Below are 25,030 nucleotides of genomic sequence, written 5' to 3'. Positions count from 1 at the left end.
TCTGCGTTTGAAATGGCCCCCTGTTCCCTAAGTCAGTGCTCACCAGCCTTTTCTAAGTCAAGATCACTTTCTGAGTCAAAATGTAAGCCGAGCTCTACCTCTCAGATTTAATTTAAACATGACTTTAAAAAGCCTCCGCTCTTCCTCCCTCCTGTTAGAAAAGGAAACACATTTTTCCAGCAGATGATGAAACTCAAGTCGCACTGCATTATTTCTGCCTCATGTACACATTCATGTTGTTACACCTATGACCAAAGAAAGTGAAATATTCGTTGGTATTGAAAAGACACAAGCCGCTAATAATAACAAGGCAACCTTATCGGAACACTTTGCTATACTCAATCATTGCAGCTGTAGTGCTTGTTGTAACGTGAGTGGAAGTAGAGAGAACACGCATCCTATGGCTTAGAAAAGTTTTGACCAAAGTGTTGACAGTGTTGAATAACAACTTAAACATGAACTTACTCTTAAAAACAGAGTCTCTCTCTAGTCATGGTTTTAAAAGATTTGAAATCTCACAGTATCAACTTTGCTATGCGCTCGAGGCTGTGCAGACACGGTGATCTGAGATATCTGATTGGCCAGCGGTAAGCCTATAGGTGCTCTTGATTTGCTCTCTGGGCCTGCTGGGTAGGCGGAGTTCTACTGTCAGACACATGAAATGGTTCAAAATGGGAATAATTTGCCTTCCCTGTGCTACGACTGTTGAATCAAGTGCACACTGTCCACAGTACAAAACAAATAATAGGAAGGCAAAGTGTGGTTGGTGATCACTGCCCTAAGTAGTGCATTACTATACAAGGAATAGGGTGCCGTTTCAGATGCACTCTAGGTTAGAAAATGGTCGCTAGCTATACGACTCCTGTTAGTACACAGGTTTATATATTCATATTTTCTATTTTCTATTTTCTATATAGGCCGTGCCCAAAATATGTCTCACCTACTATTTACTAAAACTACATTCTGTGTACTAATCTTACTACATACAATTTAGAACATAATGTTTAGTTAAAATGTATGCAGTAAGCAATATATGTCAACATACAAGGCGCACGCATACTGAGAAGGCGCCATCTAATGCGCAATTGGGTTCATTCATTTTTGTGCAGTGCACCCCCTTGTTTGATTATCAGCTGTTGTCACATACACACGGGTCTGAAAAGACAATTGTCTTTCTCAATAGTATGCACCAAAATCTTACGAGATGAGAAGCCGAAATTAGTATGACATCGTGGCATTTAAAACTAGAAGCATTAATTGAAACAATAACAAAGCGGTCACCCTGCCTATATTTAGAGCTATGGAAGCAAGAGCTATGGAAGCAAGAGCTATGGAAGCAAGAGCTATGGAAGCAAGAGCTATGGAAGCAAGAGCTATGGAAGCAAGAGCTATGGAAGCAAGAGCTATGGAAGCAAGAGCTATGGAAGCAAGGACTGACCATCCATGATATCAAAATGATAGTTTAAAAAATATTTTGAGGCTATAAATTGTTTGTTTAATTTGACATTGTTTACGAACATTGGAGAAAAATAAGCTTGTATTTTAGGTTCTGATGGGATAGGATGGGGTACGGTGCCAAAAAAACAAACAAATAAAAAATGGATGTAGCAAGGAGACCAACTTTAAAGCAGCCAACATTTTCTACATTTCACATACTATAAAACATTATATTTTCACATTCCCAATCAGCCTACTATGTAGAACGCTAGTATGAACATTTGGAAACAGCCATTGAGTACTCCACTTTGGTAGTATGCAGTGACAACGTGTAACTATGGTAATGTCTGATTTGGACATTTGTTCTGATCCCGCCCTCCTACTTTCCCAGAACAATATCCCGGGAAGTGCTATGACCCGCCGGAACACATACGTCTGCACGGACCGCTCCAGCACCGACAGACACTCCTTGCTGCAGAATGGCAAGGAGAACAGGTAAAGGACATGGAAGGACAAGGGAGGGAGAGGAAAAGCGAGTGAGAGACTCTCAAAAAGATGTCCTCTCATGTCCGCTGATGATGATATTTTTAGTGTTGTTGTTTTTTTATGTCAACCATGTTATTGAGAAGCCAAAGACAAATGTCCACTTTGTGTGGACTGTAACATTTGTCTAATTGTAATTGCTTCTCTCCTCCAGCTCACTGTCCCACCGCCTACCCCCCACCTCCCCCTCCACCCTGAGCATCTCCGGGGCCGGGGCCTCCTCCTCTGGCGAGCGCTGCCGTCTGACACGGGGCTCCACGATCCGGAGCACTTTTCACGGGGGCCAGTTGAGGGACCGGGGCCCGCCCGTCTACTCGGCCCCGCCCACCTCCCCCACGCTGTCCCACCACGACGCCAGTCCACTGCCGCACGCCCGCAGCCGCGCCACTTCCAACCTCTTTACCAAACTCACCTCCAAACTCACGCGCAGGTAAGAGGTCAGCTCCGTTACAGTCAGCTCCGTTACAGTCAGCTCCGTTAGTCAGCTCCATTACAGTCACCTCCGTAACAGTCACCTCCGTAACAGTCATCTCTGTAAAAGTCACCTCTGTAACACCTACCTCAAAACTCACAAGCAGGTAGTCTTGGACCAGGGTCATGTTTAGAATGGGAAACAGGGGTGGTAGGCCTACTACCTGAAGTTGTTCAAGAAGATCACAGATATTAATTCTCCATTGCAAAACGTTACAGGTCACAGCCCTGGGTCCTGACATTGGAAACAGAGCTAAATACATTTTTTCCTTGGCTTGCTGGACCAAGAACAACCTCTTTCCTTGGACTTACCCAGCTCTCCCTGGCCTCAGCTATTATACACTGCTCAAAAAAATAAAGGGAGCACTAAAATAACACATCCTAGATCTGAATGAATGAAATATTCTTATTAAATACTTGATTTGGAGTCACACTCAAAATTAAAGTGGAAGACCACACTACAGGCTGATCCAACTTTGATGTAATGTCCTTAAAACAAGTCAAAATTAGGCTCAGTAGTGTGTGTGGCCTCCACGTTCCTGTATGACCTCCCTACAATGCCTGGGCATGCTCCTGATGAGGTGGCGGATGGTCTCCTGAGGGATCTCCTCCCAGACCTGTACTAAAGCATCCGCCAACTCCTGGATAGTCTGTGGTGCAACGTGGCATTGGTGGATGGAGCGAGACATGATGTCCCAGATGTGCTCAATTGGATTCAGGTCTGGGGAACGGGCGGGCCAGTCCATAGCATCAATGCCTTCCTCTTGCAGGAACTGCTGACACACTCCAGCCACATGAGGTCTAGCATTGTCTTGCATTAGGAGGAACCCAGGGCCAACCGCACCAGCATATGGTCTCACAAGGGATCTGAGGATCTCATCTCGGCACCTAATGGCAGTCAGGCTACCTCTGGCGAGCACATGGAGGGATGTGCGGCCCCCCAAAGAAATGACACCCAACACCATGACTGACCCACCGCCAAACTGGTCATGCTGGAGGATGTTGCAGGCAGCAGAACGTTCTCCACGGCATCTCCAGACTGTCACGTCTGTCACATGTGCTCAGTGTGAACCTGCTTTCATCTGTGAAGACCACAGGGCGCCAGTGGCGAATTTGCCAATCTTGGTGTTCTCTGGCAAATGCCAAACGTCCTGCACGGTGTTGGGCTGTAAGCACAACCCCCACCTGTGGACGTCGGGCCCTCATACCACCCTCATGGAGTCTGTTTCTGACCGTTTGAGCAGACACATGCACATTTGTGGCCTGCTGGAGGTCATTTTGCAGGGCTCTGGCAGTGCTCCTCCTGCTCCTCCTTGCACAAATGCGGAGGTAGCGGTCCTGCTGCTGGGTTGTTTCCCTCCTACGGCCTCCTCCACGTCTCCTGATGTACTGGCCTGTCTCCTGGTAGCGCCTCCATGCTCTGGACACTACGCTGACAGACACAGCAAACCTTCTTGCCACAGCTCGCATTGATGTGCCATCCTGGATGAGCTGCACTACCTGAGCCACTTGTGTGGGTTGTAGACTCCGTCTCATGCTACCACTAGAGTGAAAGCCTCGCCAGCATTCAAAAGTGACCAAAACATCAGCCAGGAAGCATAGGAACTGAGAAGTGGTCTGTGGTCACCACCTTCAGAACTTCTCATTTATCGGGGGTGTCTTGCTAATTGCCTATAATTTCCACCTGTTGTCTATTCCATTTGCACAACAGCATGTGAAATGTATTGTCAATCAGTGTTGCTTCCTAAGTGGACAGTTTGATTTCACAGAAGTGTGATTGACTTGGAGTTACATTGTGTTGTTTAAGTGTTCCCTTTATTTTTTTGAGCAGTGTATATAATCACATACAGTACCAGTCAAAAGTTTGGACACACCTACTCATTCAAGGTTTTTTCTTTATTTTTACTATTATCTACATTGTAAAATAATAGTGAAGACATCAACACTATGAAATAACACATATGGAATCATGTAGTTACCAAAAAAGTGTTTTTTATATTTTAGATTCTTCAAAGTAGCCATCCTTTGCCTTGAAGACAGCTTTGCACACTCTTGGCATTTTCTCAACCAGCTTTGCCTGGAATGCTTTTCCAACAGTCTTGAAAGAGTTCCCACATATGCTGAGCACTTGTTGGCTGCTTTTCCTTCACACTTTGGCCCAACTCATCCCAAATCATCTCAATTGGATTGAGGTTGGGTGATTGTGGCGGCTAGGTCATCTAATGCAACAATCCATCACTCTCCTTCTTGGTCAAATAGCCCTTACACAGCCTGGAGGTCTGTTGGGTCATTGTCCTGTTGAAAAACAAATGATAGTCCCACTAAGTGCAAACCAGATGCGATGGCGTATCGCTGCAGAATGCTGTGGTAGCCATGCTGGTTAAGTGTGCCTTGAAATCTAAATAAATCACAGACAGTGTCACCAGGAAAGCACCCCCACACCTCCTCCTCCATACTTCACAGTGGGAACCACACATGCTGAGATCATCCGTTCACCTATTCTGCGTCTCACAAAGACAGTGGTTGGAACCAAAAATCTCAAATTTGGACTCATCAGTCCAAAGGACAGATTTCCACCGGTCTAATGTCCATTGCTCGTGTTTCTTGGCCCAAGCAAGTCTCTTCTTATTATTGGTGTCCTTTAGTAGTGCTTTCTATGCAGCAATTCGACCATGAAGGCCTAATTCACGCAGTCTCCTCTGAAAAGTTGATGTTGAGATGTGTCTGTTACTTGAACTCCGTGAAGCATTTATTTGGGCTGCAATTTCTGAGGCTGGTAACTCTAATGAACTTATCCTTTATAGCAGAGGTAACTCTGGGTTTTCCTTTCCTGTGGTGGTCCTCATTAGAGCCAGTTTCATCATAGCGCTTGATGGTTTTTGCGACTGCACTTGAAGAAACTTTCCGCATTGACTGACAAGCATGTTTAATAGTAATGATGGACTGTCATTTCTCTTTGCTTATTTGAGCTATTCTTGCCATAATATGGATTTGGTCTTTTACCAAATAGGGCTATCTTCTGTATACCACTCCTACCTTGTCAAAACACAACTGATTGGCTCAAACTCATTAAGAAGGAAAGAAATTCCACAAATTAACTTTTAACAAGGCACACCTGTTAATTGAAATGCATTCCAGGTGATTACCTAATGAAGCTGGTTGAGAGAATGCCAAGAGTGTACAAAGCTGTCATCAAGGCAAAGGGTGGCTACTTTGAAGAATCTATATATTCTGATTTGTTTAACACTTTTTTGGTTACTACATGACTCCAAATGTGTTATTTTATGGTGTTGACATCTTCACTGTTATTGTACAATGTAGAAAATAGTAAAAATAGAGAAAAACTCTTCAATGAGTAGGTATGTCTGAACTTTCGACTGGTACCATATATATAATGTAAGGAAGCATGTGCTTCCTCCATGCCAATCAACTACAGCTGCCCTGTTATCCACCACTCCCTTGGCCATGATTCAATGATATTCTCTTTCTCCCCCTCCTCCTCTGCCCTTTATTTTTTCTATTTCTCTCTCTTGCTCTTCCTCTTCCTTTCCGTACATCAGGGTCAATCTTGACCCCTCTAAGCGCCAGGGCTCAAACAAATCAGTCTCGGGTTGTACCCTTCCCCAGGGATCAAAAACAGTTAGTAAGTTCCCATGATACTAGCTTCTGTCTGCCTGCATGTCTGCCTGCCTAACCTACTGGATGTGTGTGTGTGTGTATGTATGTGTGTGTGCGCGAGCCTGTCTGACTGTGTGCCTGTTTACTTACCTATCTGTCTGCCTGTCTGTTACATTTATTTTTGTCTGTCTGCATGCCTACCTGTTTGTCTATGTCTTACCAACCTGTCTAATTTGCCTAGTACTTACCTGTATGCCTGCCTGCCTGTCTTCCCACTTGTCTTTGTTCTGCAGCTCTCTGCTTTTTGGTTAATTCCTTTGGCATACCCTTGTGTAGGCTTGTCATCAATTGTCTTGAGGGTAACACTTTACTTGAATGCTGCATCATAAGGGCTACATAACACTGTCATTACAATGACGTGTCATAAACCGTTTTGACTTGCTGCAACTGACTTTAAACTGTCACGACACAAACCATGAATTAACTATGGCAGTTTTGCTAGATGATTGGCTAATCTACAGTAAACATAGTCTGTGTCATTTTGACAGTGTAAAGGCATTTGTCATAAGCTGACACCTATGACATCTGTTATGGCATTGTTATGAAAGTGTTATGTAGCCTTTATAATTTATTTATTTTATTTTACCTTTATTTTACTAGGCAAGTCAGTTAAGAACAAATTCTTATTTTCAATGACGGCCTAGGAACAGTGGGTTAACTGCCTGTTCAGGGGCAGAACAACAGATTGGTACCTTGTCAGCTCGGGGATTCGAACTTGCAACCTTTCGGTTACTAGTCCAACGCTCTAACCACTAGGCTACTCTGTTAAAATAAGTATTTGTTCCAGGGGCACCATCGTAGTGGATAAGGTCTTCTTGTGACTCCATCTACTTTGTTTTATTTTTATTTTGAATGACATTTGATTCCCGGGCATGAGGATTATCTTTGTTGTGTGGTGGAATTAGGGTTGCAAATTGAGGGTATATTACCGGAAACGTTCAAAGTTTACCAGTAAACTATCCAATTTTTTTGTGTGCGCATTTTATCATGACTATCTACTGTAGTGACGTTTTTGATACTTCAGATTATCACAGGTGTCTCTAATTACCTCTGGAACTATGTGGCCTTATCACACGTAGACAATGGTGTAGTGGAGGGTAAATGTAAGTAAATGCAATTTAGCCATATGTTTTTGTTCCTATACAGTTTAACCACTGTATTTGTTTAACCGCGACCGGCGATCAGTTTATTTTTTTTACTTTACCATTATTACCTCACTGGATGTAAAATGTAGAAAATATATATATTTTATTTTTAAATAGAATGACAAAACTGTCAAAAATCGTCATAAATATAAACCATCAACTTAGTGAATACCATTGGTGTTTTTTAAATGTACACACTTTTATTTATTTTACTATGTCAATATGTCTTTATTGTAAATATTTTTGTGCCGAATTGGTAGCAGTTGTGAAAAAAGTCAATAGTTGTAAGAGTTGCAGAGTTAATTGAAAATAATGCAATTGTTAATTATATGCTTTTTTCATTCATTTGGCTATTTTCTCTTGAACCATATGGTCTATCCACTAGAAACTCATGGACAATATGGACACAGATCAACAACAAAAAATGAATACTATATATGAAAAAAAAAATCCTATTTACCATAGATTGCCACAGATTACCTTTTAACTACAAAAAGTACAGAAGATTCCGGTAACTTTGGTAAATATCCAATATCTTTGCAACCCTAGGTGAAATTGATAGTGATGGACAGTTGGTGTCACAGAATGCACCAACATTTACACTGCTGTGGATTCTCCCACCTCGCCTTAAAAGACATGGAATGTAATCATATCAGTACAGTTTACTGTTCTCAATAAACAAACACAATATGAGACGCTTGGGGTTGTTTATTAATTTCTTATATTGATACAGCATTATTATTTGACTCTGTTGTGCAAGTCAGGGTGCTCTGATACAGAGTGATATTTGTGCCAATAAAAAGTATGTTGCACTAATATCACTCCATACTCTGACCTGTATACATGGGTTGCAACTACGTCACCTGATCGCGTCACCACATTGTTATCAACATTCTCAAGACGCTGTCAGCCATAGTGGCTCCTGAATGTCGAGTGGTGCCCAGTCATTCTGAACAGAGGCTAATGATTTTTTTGTCTTTACAGTATACTGTTGTGGCATGAACATATAATGACATTAATAGTAGGCAAATAATAAGTAGGAAACAACTTTGTCATCACCATGATGTTGTTACATTTACTTTGGACAGATGACAATGTTGTCATTAGCTAGCAAAGTTTGTCAAAAATACCTAGCAATGCTAACGTTAGCTCAAATCCAGTGCTCTCCTCTCACACTTATCTAGCTAGCTAACATTATACTGCATCTAAAGCTAATATGAAGACATCGCAATTAGAGGTCGACTGACTATGATCTTTCAACGCCGATACTGATTATTGGAGGACCAAATACAGCCGATAACGATTAATCGACTGATTTTTATATGTATATTTGTAATAATGACAATTACAACAATACTGAATGAACAATGTACACTTTTATTTTAACTTAAGATAATACATCAATATAATCTATTTAGTCTCAAATAAATAATGAAACATGTTCAATTTGGTTTAAATAATGCAAAAACAACGTGTTGGAGGAGAAAGTAAAAGTGCAATATGTGCCATGTAAAAAGCTAACGCTTAAGTTCCTTGCTCAGAACATGAGAGCATATGAAAGCTGGTGGTGCCTTTTAACATGAGTCTTCAATATTCCCAGGTAATAAGTTTTAGGTTGTAGTTATTATAGGACTATTTCTCTCTATACCATTTGTATTTCATATACCTTTGACTATTGGATGTTCTAATAGGTACTTTAGTATTGCCAGCCTAATCTCGGGAGTTGATAGGCTTGAAGTCATAAACAGCGCAATGCTTGAAGCATTGCAAAGAGCTGCTGGCAAACGCAGGAAAGTGCTGTGTGAATGCTTACGAGCCTGCTGCTGCCTACCACCACTCAGTCAGACTGCTCTATCAAATCATAGACTTAATTATAATATAATAACACACAGAAATACAAGCCGTAGGTCATTAATATGGTCAAATCCGGAAACATTAATGTCGAAAACAAAACATTTATTCTTTCAGTGAAATACGGAACCTTCTGTATTTTATCTAACGGGTGGCATCCATAAGTCTAAATATTGCTGTTACATTGCACAACCTTCAATGCTATGTCATAATTACTGTATGTAAAATTCTGGCAAATTAGTTTGCAACGAGCCAGGCGGCCCAAACTGTTGCATATACCCTGACTCTGCTTGCAATTAACGCAAGAGAAGTGACACAATTTCCCTAGGTAATATTGCCTGCTAACATTTAATTTATTTTAACTAAATATGCAGGTTTAAAAAATATACTTCTTTGTATTGATTTTAAGAAAGGCATTGATGTTTATGGTTAGGTACATTCGTGCAACGATTGTGCTTTTTTTGCAAATGCGCTTTTGTGAAATCATCCCCCGTTTGGCGAAGCTGGCTGTCTTTGTTGGGAAGAAATGGTCTTCACACAGTTCGCAATGAGCCAGGCGGCCCAAACTGCTGCATATACCCTGACTCTGTTGCACTGAACGCAAGAGAAGTGACACAATTTCCCTAGTTAAAAGAAAGTCATGTTAGCAGGCAATATTAACTAAATATACAGGTTTAAAAATACATACTTGTGTATTGATTTTAAGAAAGGCGTTGATGTTTATGGTTGATGTTTATGGTTAGGTACACATTGGTGCAACGACAGTGCTTTTTTTCGTGAATGCACTAGTTAAATCACCCGTTTGGCGAAGTAAGCTGTGATTCAATGATAAATTAACAGGCACCGCATCGATTATATGCAACGCAGGACAAGCTAGATAAACTAGTAATATCATCAACCATATGTAGTTAACTAGTGATTATGTTAAGATTGATTGTTTTTTTATAAGATAAGTTTAATGCTAGCTAGCACCTTACCTTGGCTCCTTGCTGCACTCGCATAACAGGTTGTCAAGCCTGCCACAGAGTCTCCACATGGAGTGCAATGTAATCGGCCATAATCGGTGTCCAAAAATGCAGATTACCGATTGTTATGTTATGGCCCTAATTAATCGGTCGACCTCTAATCACAATGACGACAAAAGGTTTTCCTACTAATTATTTGCCTCCTTTAGAAATGTTAATCAATGGCAGTTGACAATGCATTGAGTAGAATGTTCACTCGGGAGTCAGCCCTCAATATAGAACTTATTTAACAATATTGTGACACAACGTACAACCGATGAATACCTGGAGTTTTTTGTCGCTGTTGTCGTTTGCTTGTCCTCACTCTATGATTTCCTTTCCTTTCTTTTTGAATGGCTTCTCAGTATTGTGGATTGATGGTGACTCTCTCTGTGTAATTGGTGGACATGGAACTGCATCTCCCATAAAACACCTCTCTGATTCCCCATTTAATGTGTGTGTGTGTGTGTGTGTGTGTGTGTGTGTGTGTGTGTGTGTGTGTGTGTGTGTGTGTGTGTGTGTGTGTGTGTGTGTGTGTGTGTGTGTGTGTGTGTGTTCTCTACGCAGGGTCACAAATGAACCTGAGGGAATCTGCCGATCTGCGGTCACAAGGTCAGTATATGTCACAAGGTCAGTATATCCGGCAACCCTTTGTCACCTCATCTATAACCCCAACATAACCATGCTCACATTAACTGAAAATTCATTATTAGATTTAAAGGCCCAGTGCTGTCAAAAATGTTGATCAGTGTTATTTTCTGATAGTTGCTGGTTGAAAATACAATATACACAGGACCTTCTAATCAACAGGCTTGCATCGTCTGGAGTTTTTGCTTGCAATGGTGACATCACCATCGGTAAATTGGTAAAGAGACCTAAAACAAATAGAGTTCCAACCTCTCTGCCAATACAGCTATTGTTCAGTTTCCCCCTCCCCACTCCTAGCAAAATTCTTGATTGAGAAATATGTTTTTGCTATTAAAAAAATGGAAATATATTGCAGTAAGGTACTTAATTGTTACCCAGAAATGATTTGATATTGATATACAAATGGCTGCATTGGGCCTTTAATAGATTCAACCACCCATTCTCACTTTCTTTTCTCCTTACCCACCCCTTTCCCTATAACAACTCTTCTTCTCTCCTCCTTTTTCTTTTACTTTCCCACCACTCTGTCCTTTCTCTTTCTTTTTTTCTGTCGCTCTCCCTTTCTGGTCACCAGTCGCCATTTACCTGGGCATCAAAAAGCGGCCGAGCCCTGGGCCATCGGATGTGGCTGGAATCTGAGGGTACCCCGGGGGCGGCGGGACCCAGCGGAGGTGGTGCTGGCTCTGCGGGAGGCGGCACGGGGCTGCGGCTGCCAGGTCCACCACGCCGGCCCCTTTCTGCTCTCCTGCACCCACGGGGCGTCCGGCGGTTGCGTGGCCTTCAAGGCAGAGGTGTGCCACCTCTCCACAGGGGCTGGTGCCTCCAACAATAAGGCTTCCAACGGGGTGCGCTATACACGACTTTGGGGAGCACCGCTCGTTTTCCGGGACATCGCCATGCAAATCTCAAAGGACCTCGAACTCTGAATATAATGGGGGTTGAGAAGGATGGAAAGAGAAATATAGAGAAAGAGCGATGTGGGGCTGGACTCAAGATAAAATACATTTGCCCCTGTCTCTTACGTGGCTATAGCCCTACCCCCCTCCGCACCAGTCTCAACCTAACCACCCGCCCCCATCGCCACACCACCCAGACCCAAATGTACCCCCCGCATCCCTCTCACCACTACAACTGAACAGCTTCACCCACTGGAACCTGATCAGACAGGAATCCAGCTTAAAATGTTTTACTGTTAACTCTAGCCATAATGACTATTACTTTTATGATTGGTATCATTGTCTTTTTTAACGATCACCAACTCCGTACCGACAACATCAAAAACATTCTCGAAAACATTTCTCGCGTTTCGCCGTCTTTGACGCGTGTCACAGTACAGATATAGGATCTTGATTTGATCACCCTGTTGCAGGATAACATTCCTGCAATACAGGAAATGTAAAACTTGTAGTGTATTTGAGGTTTAAAAAGGCTTCTGAAGTTTGTAATTTCCACTTCAAAATTTCAGACTTTATTTTCCCTTACAAAAAATGTATCAACGCATAAAACATTGCCATGAATTATAATCCACAAAATAATTCACTTTTCCTGTTGCTGCAGGATTATTTTCCTGCTGTAGCTAACTGGCTCAAATTAAGATCCTACATCTATGTATGTATTGCTCTTTCTTCTCCCATTTGAACATTGATACTGATGAAGTGATCATCCAAGGACTTCTGTGGACGATATGCACAAATATGGAGACAGTTAACTCAATGATTTGACAAGCGGCATCAAAGGTTACTCTGTTTTTCTATTTGTGCACAGTATAGGCGGGATTGGATTGTTGGGCAATGACAGAGAAGTTGACAAGACACTTTGAACCAGCCAATGGGAACATTCATATCTATTTCCACTAACATCATCAACTGAAAAAGGTAGTAGGTGGGGATGTTATCTCGGACACATCATGAATCTATCTCAGTTAGTCTTACTGCATATGACATAAATACACTGGACTGATATAGGTTTCACTTTTGTAGTATTGTACAAACCAAACACCATAATAAGCTATTATGTTAATGTGTAATGTCAGGCAGTATACACTTTGGTACATATCATGCTCCATTTTAGATATCAGTGCCAATACGAAAACTGAATCTATGTACAGTGCATTCGGAAAGTATTCAAACCCCTTGACTTTTTTCACATTTTTTTTACTTTACAGCCTCATTCTAAAATGGATAAAACATTTATTTTTTCTCATCAATCTACACACAATACCCCATAATGACAAAGCGAAAACAGGTTTTTAGACATTTGTATAAAACAAATATAACAGAAATACCTTATTTACATAAGTGTTCAGACCCTTCGCTATGAGACTTTAAATTTAGCTCAGGTGCAACCTGTTTCCATTGATCATCCTTGAGATGTTTTTACAACTTGATTGGAGTCCATCTGTGGTCAATTCAATTGATTGGCCATGATTTGGAAAGCCACACAACTGCCTATGTAAGGTCCCACAGTTGACAGTGCATGTCAAAGCAAAAACCAAGCCATGAGGTCCAGGGAATTGTCCGTAGAGCTCCCAGACAGGATTGTGTCAAGGCACAGATCTGGGGAAGGCTACAAAAAAATGTCTGCAGCATTGAAGGTCCCCAAGAACACAGTGTCCTCCATCATTCTTAAATGGAAGAAGTTTGGAACTACCAAAACTCTTCCTAGAGCTGGCTACCTGACCAAACTGAGCAAGAATCCAATGGTCACTCTGACAGAGCTCCAGAGTTCCTCTTATGAGATGGGAAAACCTTCTAGAAGGACAACTATCTCTGCAGCCCTCCACCATTCAGGCCTTTATGGTAGTGTGGCCAGACAGAAGCTACTCCTCAGTAAAATGCACATGACAGCCCACTTGGAGTTTGCCAAAAGGCACCTAAACTATTTGGCCTGAATGCCAAGCGCCAATTCTGGAGGAAACCCGGCACCATCCCTATGTTGAAGCATGGTGATTGCAGCATCATGCTGTGGGATGTTTTTCAGCGGCAGGGACTGGGAAACTAGTCAGGATCGAGGGAAAGAGGAAGGAAAGTAAGTACAGAGAGATCCTTGATGAAAACCTGTTCCATAGGACAACAGGACAACGATCCTAACATGCTGACTAGACCGGACACGTCGCGTGCCCGAGCGTCGCAAAATACATTTAGAAATCCATGTTATTCAATTATTTCACCCACACTGCTCGCATGCACCAATGAGCGTCTGCGATGCCAAGGGCTAAAATAGGACTCCTTTCTATTTCTGCTGCAGATCGCGCTGCAAGTCCTGCCTCTTCCATCTCCTCGTTGGTTTATAGAAGCAGGTACCCACATGCCATCTCCTCATTGGTTATACCCGCGTGGGTGATTGAATGATGAACTGTTGCCGGTTGTCGTGGTAAAACTATGAAAGTTTAGATACCAATCGCCATATAAATTCAACGATGAAAAAGCCTGGAAGGAGGAGAGATGACTAGAAACGATTCGGTTGGCTGTTTTATGTGTGGATTAATTGTCGGCGTAGAGGACCTTGTGCCTTTCAGGTAAAATAACAACTCAATGTTTATATCCCAGGACAAATTAGCTAGCAACAGCAAGCTATCTAAATAGGACAAATTAGCTAGCAAGTGCAAGCTAACTAGGCTAATTGCCATACATGTTTAATGCTTTTCGACCTGTCCCCAAATTAATGTCATTGGTTCAGAGTTTGTTTTGATATTTTAACCTGCGTGTCGTGATCGCGTTTGGTGTAGGGGGACAAAATAAATGTATGCACGATAGTGCACGTGGGCGCACGCGCACAGCCGGTTTGGGTTCCGTGTAAGCACACAGCCAAGACAGCGCAGGAGCAGCTTCGGTACAAGTCTTTGAATGTCCTTGAGTTGCCCTGCCAGAGCTCAGACTTGAACCCGATCGAACATCTCTGGAGAGACCTGAAAATAGCTGTGCAGCGACGCTCCCCATCCAACCTGACAGAGCTTGAGATCTGCAGAGAAGAAATAGGAGAAACTCCGCAAATACAGGTGTGCCAAGCTTGTAACATCATACCCAAAAATAATCTAGGCTGTAGTCGCTGCCAAAGGTGCTTCAACAAAGTACTGAGTAAAGGGTCTGAAAACTTATGTAAATGTAATATTTCAGTTTTTTATTTTTAATACAATTGCAAAAATGTCTAAAAACCTGTTTTTCGCTTTGTCATTATGGGGTATTGTGTGTAGATGGATGAGGAAAATGTTTTATTCAATCCATTTTAGAATAAGGCTGTAACGTAACAAAATGTGGAAAAATTCAAGGGATCTGAAAACATTCTGAATGCACTGTAGATCAAAACTGTGGTTCGTAGAGCTATACATTTTTTCACCTTCAAACCTCTTTAGCTCTCTGTAGCTTTGGTTTCCTGCACAAACCATTGGAAAGTAATTCCTTTGCCAAATTCCTGTTCCGTAGAAACTCTTTTATCCCCCTGATTGGCTGGGATCAATGTCTGTGTTGGCACTGGTCATCATCAATAATCATATCAAGCCATTTCTAAGCATTTTATCCCCTACCTCTAATGGTTTGATCTCTCCCTTTTACCTTTCAATTCAAGTCATGAAACAGTTGCACAGTGAGTTGTTCCTCAGCATAAAATAGTTTAACTCAATGTCTAATGACTAAAAGGGTGACTGGGAAAGCAATTTTTGTTTCAATGCAAAACCAGTTCAGTGCAGAACATTGTGCCCTTGAACACCACATGGCTTTGCCAAAATGCAAAGCTGTCAGGCTTCAAAGTGAACCAAATCTGGAACAGACCTGGGTTGAAATAAATTATTATTTAACATTTCAAATACCCTTAGATACTCTGCCCTAAACGTTGGGCAAAAAGAGAGTATTTTAGTAGTATTTTTTTAACAATATTTGCCCACTGAAATAGGCTACATAGTTCAGAGAAACTCAATATAGAAACTCAAATAGAGATAATACTTGATCCAGATCTGTTTTAGAATAAGTCATATTTCTTTCAATGTGATGCAATGCAATTTTGTTTGGATTCTATTCCGTGCCCTGACGTTTTATCTTCAGCTATCTCTCAACATTGAAGGTGAACATCAAAATCCGTTTTTTTCCCCTGAGGTAACTGCACAACCGTCCAATCCCATTCCTACTGTTACACACGCTGGTGCCTCAACTCTGACACCCTTTCACATTTTGGCACTGGTCATCTTCAGATCAAACTGGTTTTGTCTACTGTTGATGACTGTGGGTTGCTGTGAGGTGTGGGGGGGGAATGCATAGACACCCAGATGAGTCATTTAGAGAGAGAGAGCCTTAAAGGCAGTGTGACTGGGATGCTGTGTTTTCCCTCTTGCACCCCTTATGCCTACATATAGTACATGTTCAATGCTGGAAAATAAGCTAAAAAAGGCTTCCTCACATTCCCCCCTGATAAGAATGAATGATGTACTATGATGTTCATGTAGGCTACAAGATTTCTGCCTGATTATTTACTGGTAATACTCTCGATCTCAGTTGTGGCTTTTTGCTCATGGTGACATAACCAGTCAGAACAACGTGGTCATTTAACTTTTGATCTCTTTTTTTATTTATTTCAATCTTCACCACAAGCGTTTTTACTGTGCGTATGTCCGTTTGTTTTTGCAATCCTCCTCTTGTTTTGTTTTTCGAAAACACTCCCAGCTGTCATCCACTTCACAGACACGTCGTTAAATCATCTCTTCAGAACCTCCTCAGTGCCGTTTGGTCTGCTACGCTGCCACATGACAGGATCCCCTATAGAGGAGAGCAATACTAATCTACAACAATACACAGCCCTCAACAGTACAGACAGATAGATTCACGGGCCTGAGGAGGGTCAGTCCTATGTCCTATAACATTGTGGTGTATATTAGCATTAGGTAATATAGACCTTGATGCACTTTGCTTTGACTTGAATCAGCTCCTTCCAGGGGAATCTCGGGCAAAGCCCACAATGAGCCACTGGAGGGTGCCAATGTCTTAAATGTGAACACTTCAATTTGTGGATATTTGCACAGGTACTTTATTTATTTTTTAGAATAATATCGTAATAAAAAAATCTGCATTTATATCAGCCAGTTTATGGTTGTATAGAAAATATATGAATATAGTATATATCTTAGAGCTCAAGGTTTATTTATAGCTAGAGCAAGGGAAGTACTTCTAGTTTAAAGCAGTTTCTGTCAATGACAATGTGGAACAATACCAACCTGCAATCCTGCATGACTTCAAAGTTTGGGTTTTTGGGAGAGGGGGGGGTTGAAATGATTCATATCCATTATTCATAAAAATGCAGTCAGTGTTTGGACATATATATATATATATATATATATATATATATATATATATATATATATATATATATATGGTACAGAGAAATGGTACCAAGTACAAATGGCAGGCTTTTGGCCAATTGCAATGATTTCTGTCAATCTTCTATTACTTACAGGGAAATTGGTTCAATTTGGACAATTTTACTTCCTGAATTCTGCAAATGTAACTTAAAAGGATTATCCACTGGATTTTCAGAAATGTACTTCACAAGTCTCAGATTTTCTCCACCCGTATAACAAAATGTAAAATGTGTCTAATGTGTTGTTGCAAATTCTGACATTTTAAATTGATGTTTCAATTCACACTATCCCTGATAAACACAAATGTCAGGCAGATCTGATAGGAAACCCTTGGGTGTGTTCAAGCAATAGTAACGTCTGTTTAAGTCTTTACAGAATTAAAGTAAAGCATCTGGTTGATGAACATGCTAAGGTGAAGGGAAGAAAATGATGGGCTGACATTGTTTCCAGGTGGATAATAATACAAACCTATGAATTGCAGAAAGATAGTTCAATGTGTGCTGGTATGCCTATAAGAGACTGTCAGTGGTATAGATGGTTGTTGGACACAGTATTGTGACCCCAGGGGCTCAGTATTTAAGTAATGTACATTGTCATGCTAGAACTGTTTATTTTTGGAAATGATGTAATATGCAATAGAGGCCAATGAAACGGATGAAGAGACACATTTTGACCTGGACGCCTAGTTCTGTACACCCCTTGACCCCTTCAGAAACAAACAATGTGAGATTGTGTTACCCAAAAGCCCTGTTGCTTTTGGTCTAGAGAGAAAGTGAGAAACATGGAGCGGACGAGAAATTAAATTCACAGATGTTGCCATTGTTTCTTTGTTTTTTGTTTGTTTGATGGATTTCTATGTTTGCTGCATGATTGATCATCAATTGATTCTTGCTGTTGATCTTACTACAGATAATAACTTCATTTGACCGTTAGGCTTTTGGAAAACATCTTTACTTACCACCCAGCAAATACACAACCACCATACAAAGCTATATGAATGTTTACTCCAGGTTGTGAGCGTCAACGTGCCCTTGCTACTTCGTAACAACACTTCGAATACCCTGTAAGTAGTACACTGTCTTAACAACAGCACCTTTAACTATTAGTATATTCTACACCCTACAGTGTTAAAAAGTACATTCTATTAGAGGCAAAATATTTACACAGAGCTGGTTTTGTATAACATTTCACGTTTACACCCTATACTGTTCAAATGTAGTCACTATTAGAGTTTACATTTACTCTGATGCAGTTTAGTTGTAACAGTTGACGCCAGTGAAGAGTAAATACAACAATAGGCAGTGTTACCCAGTGTTAATTTTCAACTATTCACAGAGTAACAGAAACTTTGTAAATGGTTAGAAAGCTAACCCTTTTGAAATTGTAATATTGATATATTAGGGCCCCCGAGTGTTGCATTGATCTAACTTGCTGCATCTCAGTGCAAGAGGTGTCACTACAGTCCCTGTTTCGAGTTCAGGCTGTATCACATCCGGCTATGATTGGGAGTCCCATAGGGCTGCGTACAATTGGTCCAGCATCGTCCGGGTTTGGCTGGGGTAGGCCGTTATTGTAAATAAGAATTTGTTCTTAACCAACTTGCCTAGTTAAATAAAATATATATATATATTAGTGTAGTGTGAGACAATACGACAAGAGTGTTAACTCTACATTGAGTGCATGACCAAGAAAGACGTCAGCATCTGTATTTGTTCATGGAGATTATTGGACCACAGTTTCAATGATAACTTTTACTGATACATTTTAACAACCCATGTGATGCCACATCTGTCAGACAAGCCCAACTACAGTGGATGCTGATCCCAGGACATTACCGACTGAATAGGAGAAAAGTGAGAAAAAATGGCAGAAGGAAGAAAAGGAAATGGGTCTGTGTTTAGGGTACCAGATTCCTCTGAAGTCGGGCCAGTCATGGGCCATAACAGCACCCAACAGCAGGGGGAGACGGGGCTTGTCAAACAAGAAGTGGTCATTGGTCAGCTGGTCCTGCTTGGCATCTGTCATGCCCTTCAGGGGGTAGTGCTTTCCCTTGAACACACCGTCCAGGGTGTTTAGAGCTGGAGACACAGAAAACCCCATTAAATATTATGTTCTACCATCCTCTTAACAGCTAGAAGCTGTTCACTAAGAATTCTGGACCTGTATCCACAAAGCGTCTCAGAGTAGGAGTGCTGATTTAGGTTCAGGTCCCCACCTATCCATAATCATATTGTTTCTGTAGGAAAAAATTTAGCACTTTGTTAATACGAGCCTTATCTATACAGGACGTAGTTTGGGTCCAGGTCATCACCTCCCTACACAGAATCAAGGTCACAACTGAGTTTTATACCTGAACATTTGAAGTCGCTCAAACAAGTTTGTGATTCCCAACCCCCTATGTCCTGAAGAGATTATTTAAAAAATTCCCACACTACTTTTGCTCAGCAGTACTCCTCCTATAGTGAATGAAACCCATAAAACATGTCAGAGGAACGTCTCTACCTTCAGGTTCTCGAAATTCAGGTCGGTCTTGTGCTTGTCTGTGGGCTTGTATCCACTATGACGGTCTGAGATGATGGGGTCCAACAGATCCTTGAAGACCTCGTAGGACTCCTCCTCACCAGCCACGCAGCCAATGGTCATGATGAAGGGGTGACCTGAAGACAGAGAGAGGAGAGGAGGGTAAAGAATGCAGCACATCTACGGAGTAGGCTTACTGACTTTAATATACCACTCTGTGGTGTAAAAATATGCAAGACTTCAAGAAAGTGTGTGATATGTAAAATGCAAGTTACACATACAGTATTACAAGATTCCCCAACTGGTGGGCCATCAGCCAAATTTGGCCCGCTTGTGATTTTATTTGGCCCCCCCCATGTTTTCTGAGCAAAAAATATATATATTTTATTTTTATTGATTTAATTGTTGGACATAAAAGACTGTAAAAACACCAGAAAATCAGCTCCAAGTTATATCCATTTCGGGAAATTTGTTCCCAAGTATTTCTACACATGATATAGACATGTGAGTGTATACAAATATAAGCAAGGTTTGAAATGGTTATGTTTTAGTCAAATATTATATATGTTTGGGCTTCTTGCGGTCAATATGCAGTCTACAAATTATTTGTAATTATGTTACAACCATCTGCTCAAGAAAAAAATTGGCTCGCGGCTGATTCTAGTTGATGGTCCCTGCAATATTATATTCGCTATCATGGATATGGGAGCAGATACCTATTGTATGAAACTAAAAGCCCACAAACATTGTTGCAGCTTGTGCATATGTTAAACCTGCAAATACCTTTGCGAGCTTCCCGTTTTCGTCTCAGAAACTCACAAGCAATGACTCCCGCTAAAACTGACAGTTGACCATTTCTCCTCAGTTTGAGTTTGGTTTTCACTATGAACAGACAGTGTACCAATTTCACCTCTATTACAATGTTGCATTATTGAAACTCTTCAACTGGGTTCTTGTGTCCATCCCACTGAATGACTGGAGTGCAGTCTTGGTTATAGGCTACATCATCTCCCAGGCAGCACCAACTCCTACCACTTCATCCAGGGTTGCAAAGGGAGGGTACTACTGGAAAGAATTTTGGTAACGTTCACATTTGTTTTCCATTTTATTTTATCTGATGATGTCTAGTGGCCTTTTTTGGGTACTTCAGATTATCACAGGTGTCTGTAATTAAATCTGGACCTCTGTGTGGCCTTATCACATGTAAATAGTGGTGTAGTGGAGGGTAAATGTAAGTAAATGCAGTTTGGCCATTTTTTTTGTTCCTATACATTTTAACCACTGTGTTTTTAACCCCCGAACGGCAATAAGAGTTTACCCACCTATTGTTTTTACCACTACATCACTGCATGGAAAATGTACTAAGATTATTATAATTTTTTAAATTAGAATGACAAAGCCGTAAAAAATCTATTTAAATATAAACCATCAACTTAGTGGATACCATGTGTTTAATATGAGGGTTTCAGCATTACTGTATATATATTTTTAAATGCACACACTTTTATTTATTTTACTATGTCAATATGTCTTTATTGTAAATGTTTTTTTTTTGCAACCATAGTCTAGGCTATATTTATATTATGGTATTGGTATCTCTTAAGCGATGGTATTATGATTGATTGATGCCTATGCTTTAGCTCAGCAGGCTACAATGGTTGTGCAGACTATTGTAGGGATATCTGCTCAGTTCAACTTCTGAGAGTTGTGTGTTTGAGGCGGTTATTGTCTATCCTCAGGGGGTGTATAGGAGATGTGTGGCACTCACCAGGGTTGTCGACACCTGTCTGGATGCGGTCATCCTGTGTGAAGCCGGAGGAGGTTTGCTTGCCCCTCAGCTTGGCGTACATGTCCTTGGTCAGCACCTTGACCATGTGGTTGATGTGCTTGGTGAGGTCAGGGTACTCCTCCTCAACTTTGAAGTTGAGTTTGAAGTTGTTGTGGGTGTCACCGAAAGGCATGCTTGTGTTTCTAACACTGTGAGGGAAAAAATAACAAAACCTCTTTGATCTTTAGATTTTTATTGTCCATAATTTGCACAGAAAAACGGCATCGTATAGACACATTAGGAATCCCTGAATGGCTTTGAAACCACCAAATATAATAGTAACCTATCAAGAATGTTCCCAGACACTGACAGTTGACGAGATTCAATAGAACAGCTGCAAAGACTAAACGGTATCCTAGTAACAAACGTCAGTCAATATCCATGTGCACTGTGTCAAGTTGTTCAGAATAGTTAAGGGGGAGCACTTATGCATTGGATATTTTTAACACCCTCACCCCCGACGTCATAACCTCTTCAACATTCCACCCACCATATATAATCCTCTCTTCAGTCCCCTTACCACTATCTCACACTCAACCCCTCTCTTGAACACCCCTACCCTTTTCCCTTTGTCCACTTACACACACTGAACAAAAATATAAACACAACATGTAAAGTGTTGGTCCCATGTTTCATGAGCTGAAATAAAAGATCCCAGAAATGTTCCATTGACACAGAAGCATATTTCTCTTAAATTGTGCGCACACATTTGTCTACATCCCTGTTAGTTAGCATTTCTCCTTTGCCAAGATAATCAATCCACCTGACAGGTGTGACATGTCAAGACGCTGATTAAACAGCATGATCATTACACAGCTGCATCTTGTGCTGGGGACAATAAAAGGCCACTCTAAAATGTGCAGTTTTGTCACACAACACAATACCACAGATGTCTCAAATTTGGAGGGAAGGTGCAATTGGCATACTGACTGCAGGAATGCCCACCAGAGCTGTTGCCAGACAATTTCATGTTAATTTCTCTACTATAAGCTGCCTCCTATGTCGATTTACAGAATTTGGCAGTATGTCAAACAGGCCTCACAAACGCAGACCACGTGTAACTACGCCAGCCCCGGACAACCACGGACCTCCACATCGGGCTTCTTCACCTGTGGGATCATCTGAGACCAGCCACATGGAAAGCTGATGAAACTGTGGGTGTGCACAACCAAAGAATTTCTGCACAAACTGTCATAAACAATATCCTCTCCAGGGTCTTGACCTGACTGCAGTTCGGTGTCATAACAGACTTCAGTGGGCAAACGCTCACCATCACTGGCAAGCTGGAGAAGTGTGCTCTTCTCAGATGAATATTTGTTTCAACTGTACCAGGCAGACAGTGTGTATGGCGTTGAGTGTGCGAGCGGCTTGCTGATGTCAATGTTATGAACAGAGTGCCCCATGGTGGCGGTGGGGTTATGGTATGGGCAGGCATAAGCTACGAACAACGAACACCATTGCATTTTATTGATGGAAATTTCAATGCACACTGATACCATGACGAGATCCTGAGGCCCATTGTCGTGCCATCCATCCACCATCCACCATCCATTCATGTTTCAGCATGATAATGCATGACCCAATGTCGCAAGGATCTTTACACAATTCCGTGAAGCTGAAAATGTCCCAGTTCTTCGATTGCCTGCATACTTACCAGACATATAACCCATTGAGCATGTTTAGGATGCTCTGTATCTACGTGTACGCAGCATGTTCCATTTCCCGCCAATATCCAGCAACTTCACACAGCCACTGAAGAGGAGTGGGACAACATTCCACAGTCCACAATCAACAGCCTGATCAACTCAATGCGAAGGATGTGTCGTGCTGCATGATGCAGGTCACACTAGATACTGACTGGTTTTCTGACCCACGCCCCTTCCTTTTTTTAAGGTATCTGTGACCAACAGATGCATATCTGTATTCCCAGTCATGTGAAATCCATAGATTAGGGCCTTATACATTTATTTCAATTGACTGATTTTTTTATATAAACTGTAACGTGGTAAAATCTTTGAAGTTGTTGCATGTTGTGTTTATATTTTTGATTAGTATACATATTCACCCCATACACTACACTCACAATGCAAAGAGAACAAACACAGCCCCCCTTCACTTTACAATATACAGGTAACTGCCAACATAAAGGAAAACTTGAGTAAATGAGGGATACAAAGTATATTGAAAGCAAGTGCTTCCACACAGGTGTGGCATTAACATCCCATCATGCTTAGGGTCTTGTATAAAATGCTGAGCAGGCCCAGTTGCCCATTATTTGGGCTACAATGGCTAGAAGAATAGGTCTCAGTGACTTTGAAATAGGTGTGATTGTTGGCACGTCTGGCAGGAGTTTCAGTGACGAAGACTGCTCAACTTGCTGATGTTTCACGTAAGCCATGGCCGTCTGAGTCACCAGATCTCAACCCAATTGAACACTTATGGGAGATTCTGGAGCGGGGCCTGAGATAGCATTTTCCACCACCCTTAACAAAATGCCAAATTATGGAACTTCTTGTGGAAGAATGGTGTCACATCCCTCCAATAGAGTTCGAGACCCTTGTATAATCTATGCCAAGGTGCGTTGAAGCTGTTCTAGCAGCTTGTGGTGGCCCATTAAGACACTATGTTGATGTTTCCTTTATTTTGACATTTACTTGTAGCTCCCTACCCTACAGTGTGATCACCCTATCAGCATTTTCATTGTCAAATGTGTCAAGAGAATCTGACATGTAGCCTATAAGATATTTTCAAATATCAATTGATTTTAAACTCAAACCAATTCACCAGAATGCCAGTGGTTTAAAGTACTGAAGTAAAAATACTTTAAAGTACTATGGGTATCTGTACTTCACTATTTATATTTTTGACTACTTTTACTCCACTACATTCCCCCCCAAAATAATGTACTTTATACTCCATGCATTTTCCCTGACACCCAAAAGTAGTCGTTACATTTTGTATGTTTAACAGAACATGAAATTGGTCCAATTCACACACTTATCAAGAGAACTCACCTGTTCGCCGCTACTGCCTCTGATCTGGCAGACTCACTAAATACAAATGATTAATTAGTAAATTATGTCTGAGTGTTAGAATGTGCCATTGACTATCCATAAATAAATAAAAAACAAGAAAATTGTGCCATTTGGATTGCCTAATAGAAGTCATTTGTAAAAAGTTTATTTTTGCAATTACATTTACTTTTGATACTTAAAAACTTATTGGGGATAGCCCCCTTTTTTTCCAATTTTCACCTAAAATGACATACCCAAATCTAACAGCCAGTAACTCAGGCCATAAAGCAAGGATAGGCATATTATTGGTACCATTTGAAAGGAAATACTTTGAAGTTTGAGGAAATGTGAATTGAATGTAGGAGAATATAACACAATAGATCTGGTAGAATAAAATATAAAGAAAAAAACTACCGTATTTTTTCTACCACCATCTTTGAAATGCAACAGAAAGGTCCCACGTCTAGCTATCACTTTGGTTGTAATTCCAATGGTGTCGACAAGAGGGCATGTGCAGACGGACAAGTTTAGCAGCTACATTTTGCGAC

The 25,030-nt window shown here is 41.1% G+C and overlaps 1 protein-coding gene across 1 annotated transcript in view; it reads left to right on the top strand.

Moving 5' to 3' along the window:
• LOC112258017 (MAP/microtubule affinity-regulating kinase 4-like) overlaps nt 1-12,182 on the top strand; it is a 47,674-nt gene extending 35,492 nt beyond the window's left edge. The window contains exons 14-18 of the mRNA XM_024432068.2: nt 1,829-1,932; nt 2,135-2,410; nt 6,012-6,094; nt 10,697-10,759; nt 11,352-12,182. Of these exons, the coding sequence (XP_024287836.2) occupies nt 1,829-1,932; nt 2,135-2,410; nt 6,012-6,094; nt 10,697-10,759; nt 11,352-11,416 (591 nt within the window). The 3' untranslated portion in view covers nt 11,417-12,182. The remainder of the gene's footprint in view (nt 1-1,828; nt 1,933-2,134; nt 2,411-6,011; nt 6,095-10,696; nt 10,760-11,351) is intronic.
• Nucleotides 12,183-25,030: the final 12,848 nt, after the last annotated feature.

This window comes from Oncorhynchus tshawytscha, linkage group LG09 (genome assembly GCF_018296145.1).
Source record: "Oncorhynchus tshawytscha isolate Ot180627B linkage group LG09, Otsh_v2.0, whole genome shotgun sequence".
Taxonomy (NCBI): domain Eukaryota; kingdom Metazoa; phylum Chordata; class Actinopteri; order Salmoniformes; family Salmonidae; genus Oncorhynchus; species Oncorhynchus tshawytscha.
Note: the sequence above shows the minus strand (reverse complement) of the source record. Positions and strands in the feature narration are given on the sequence as shown.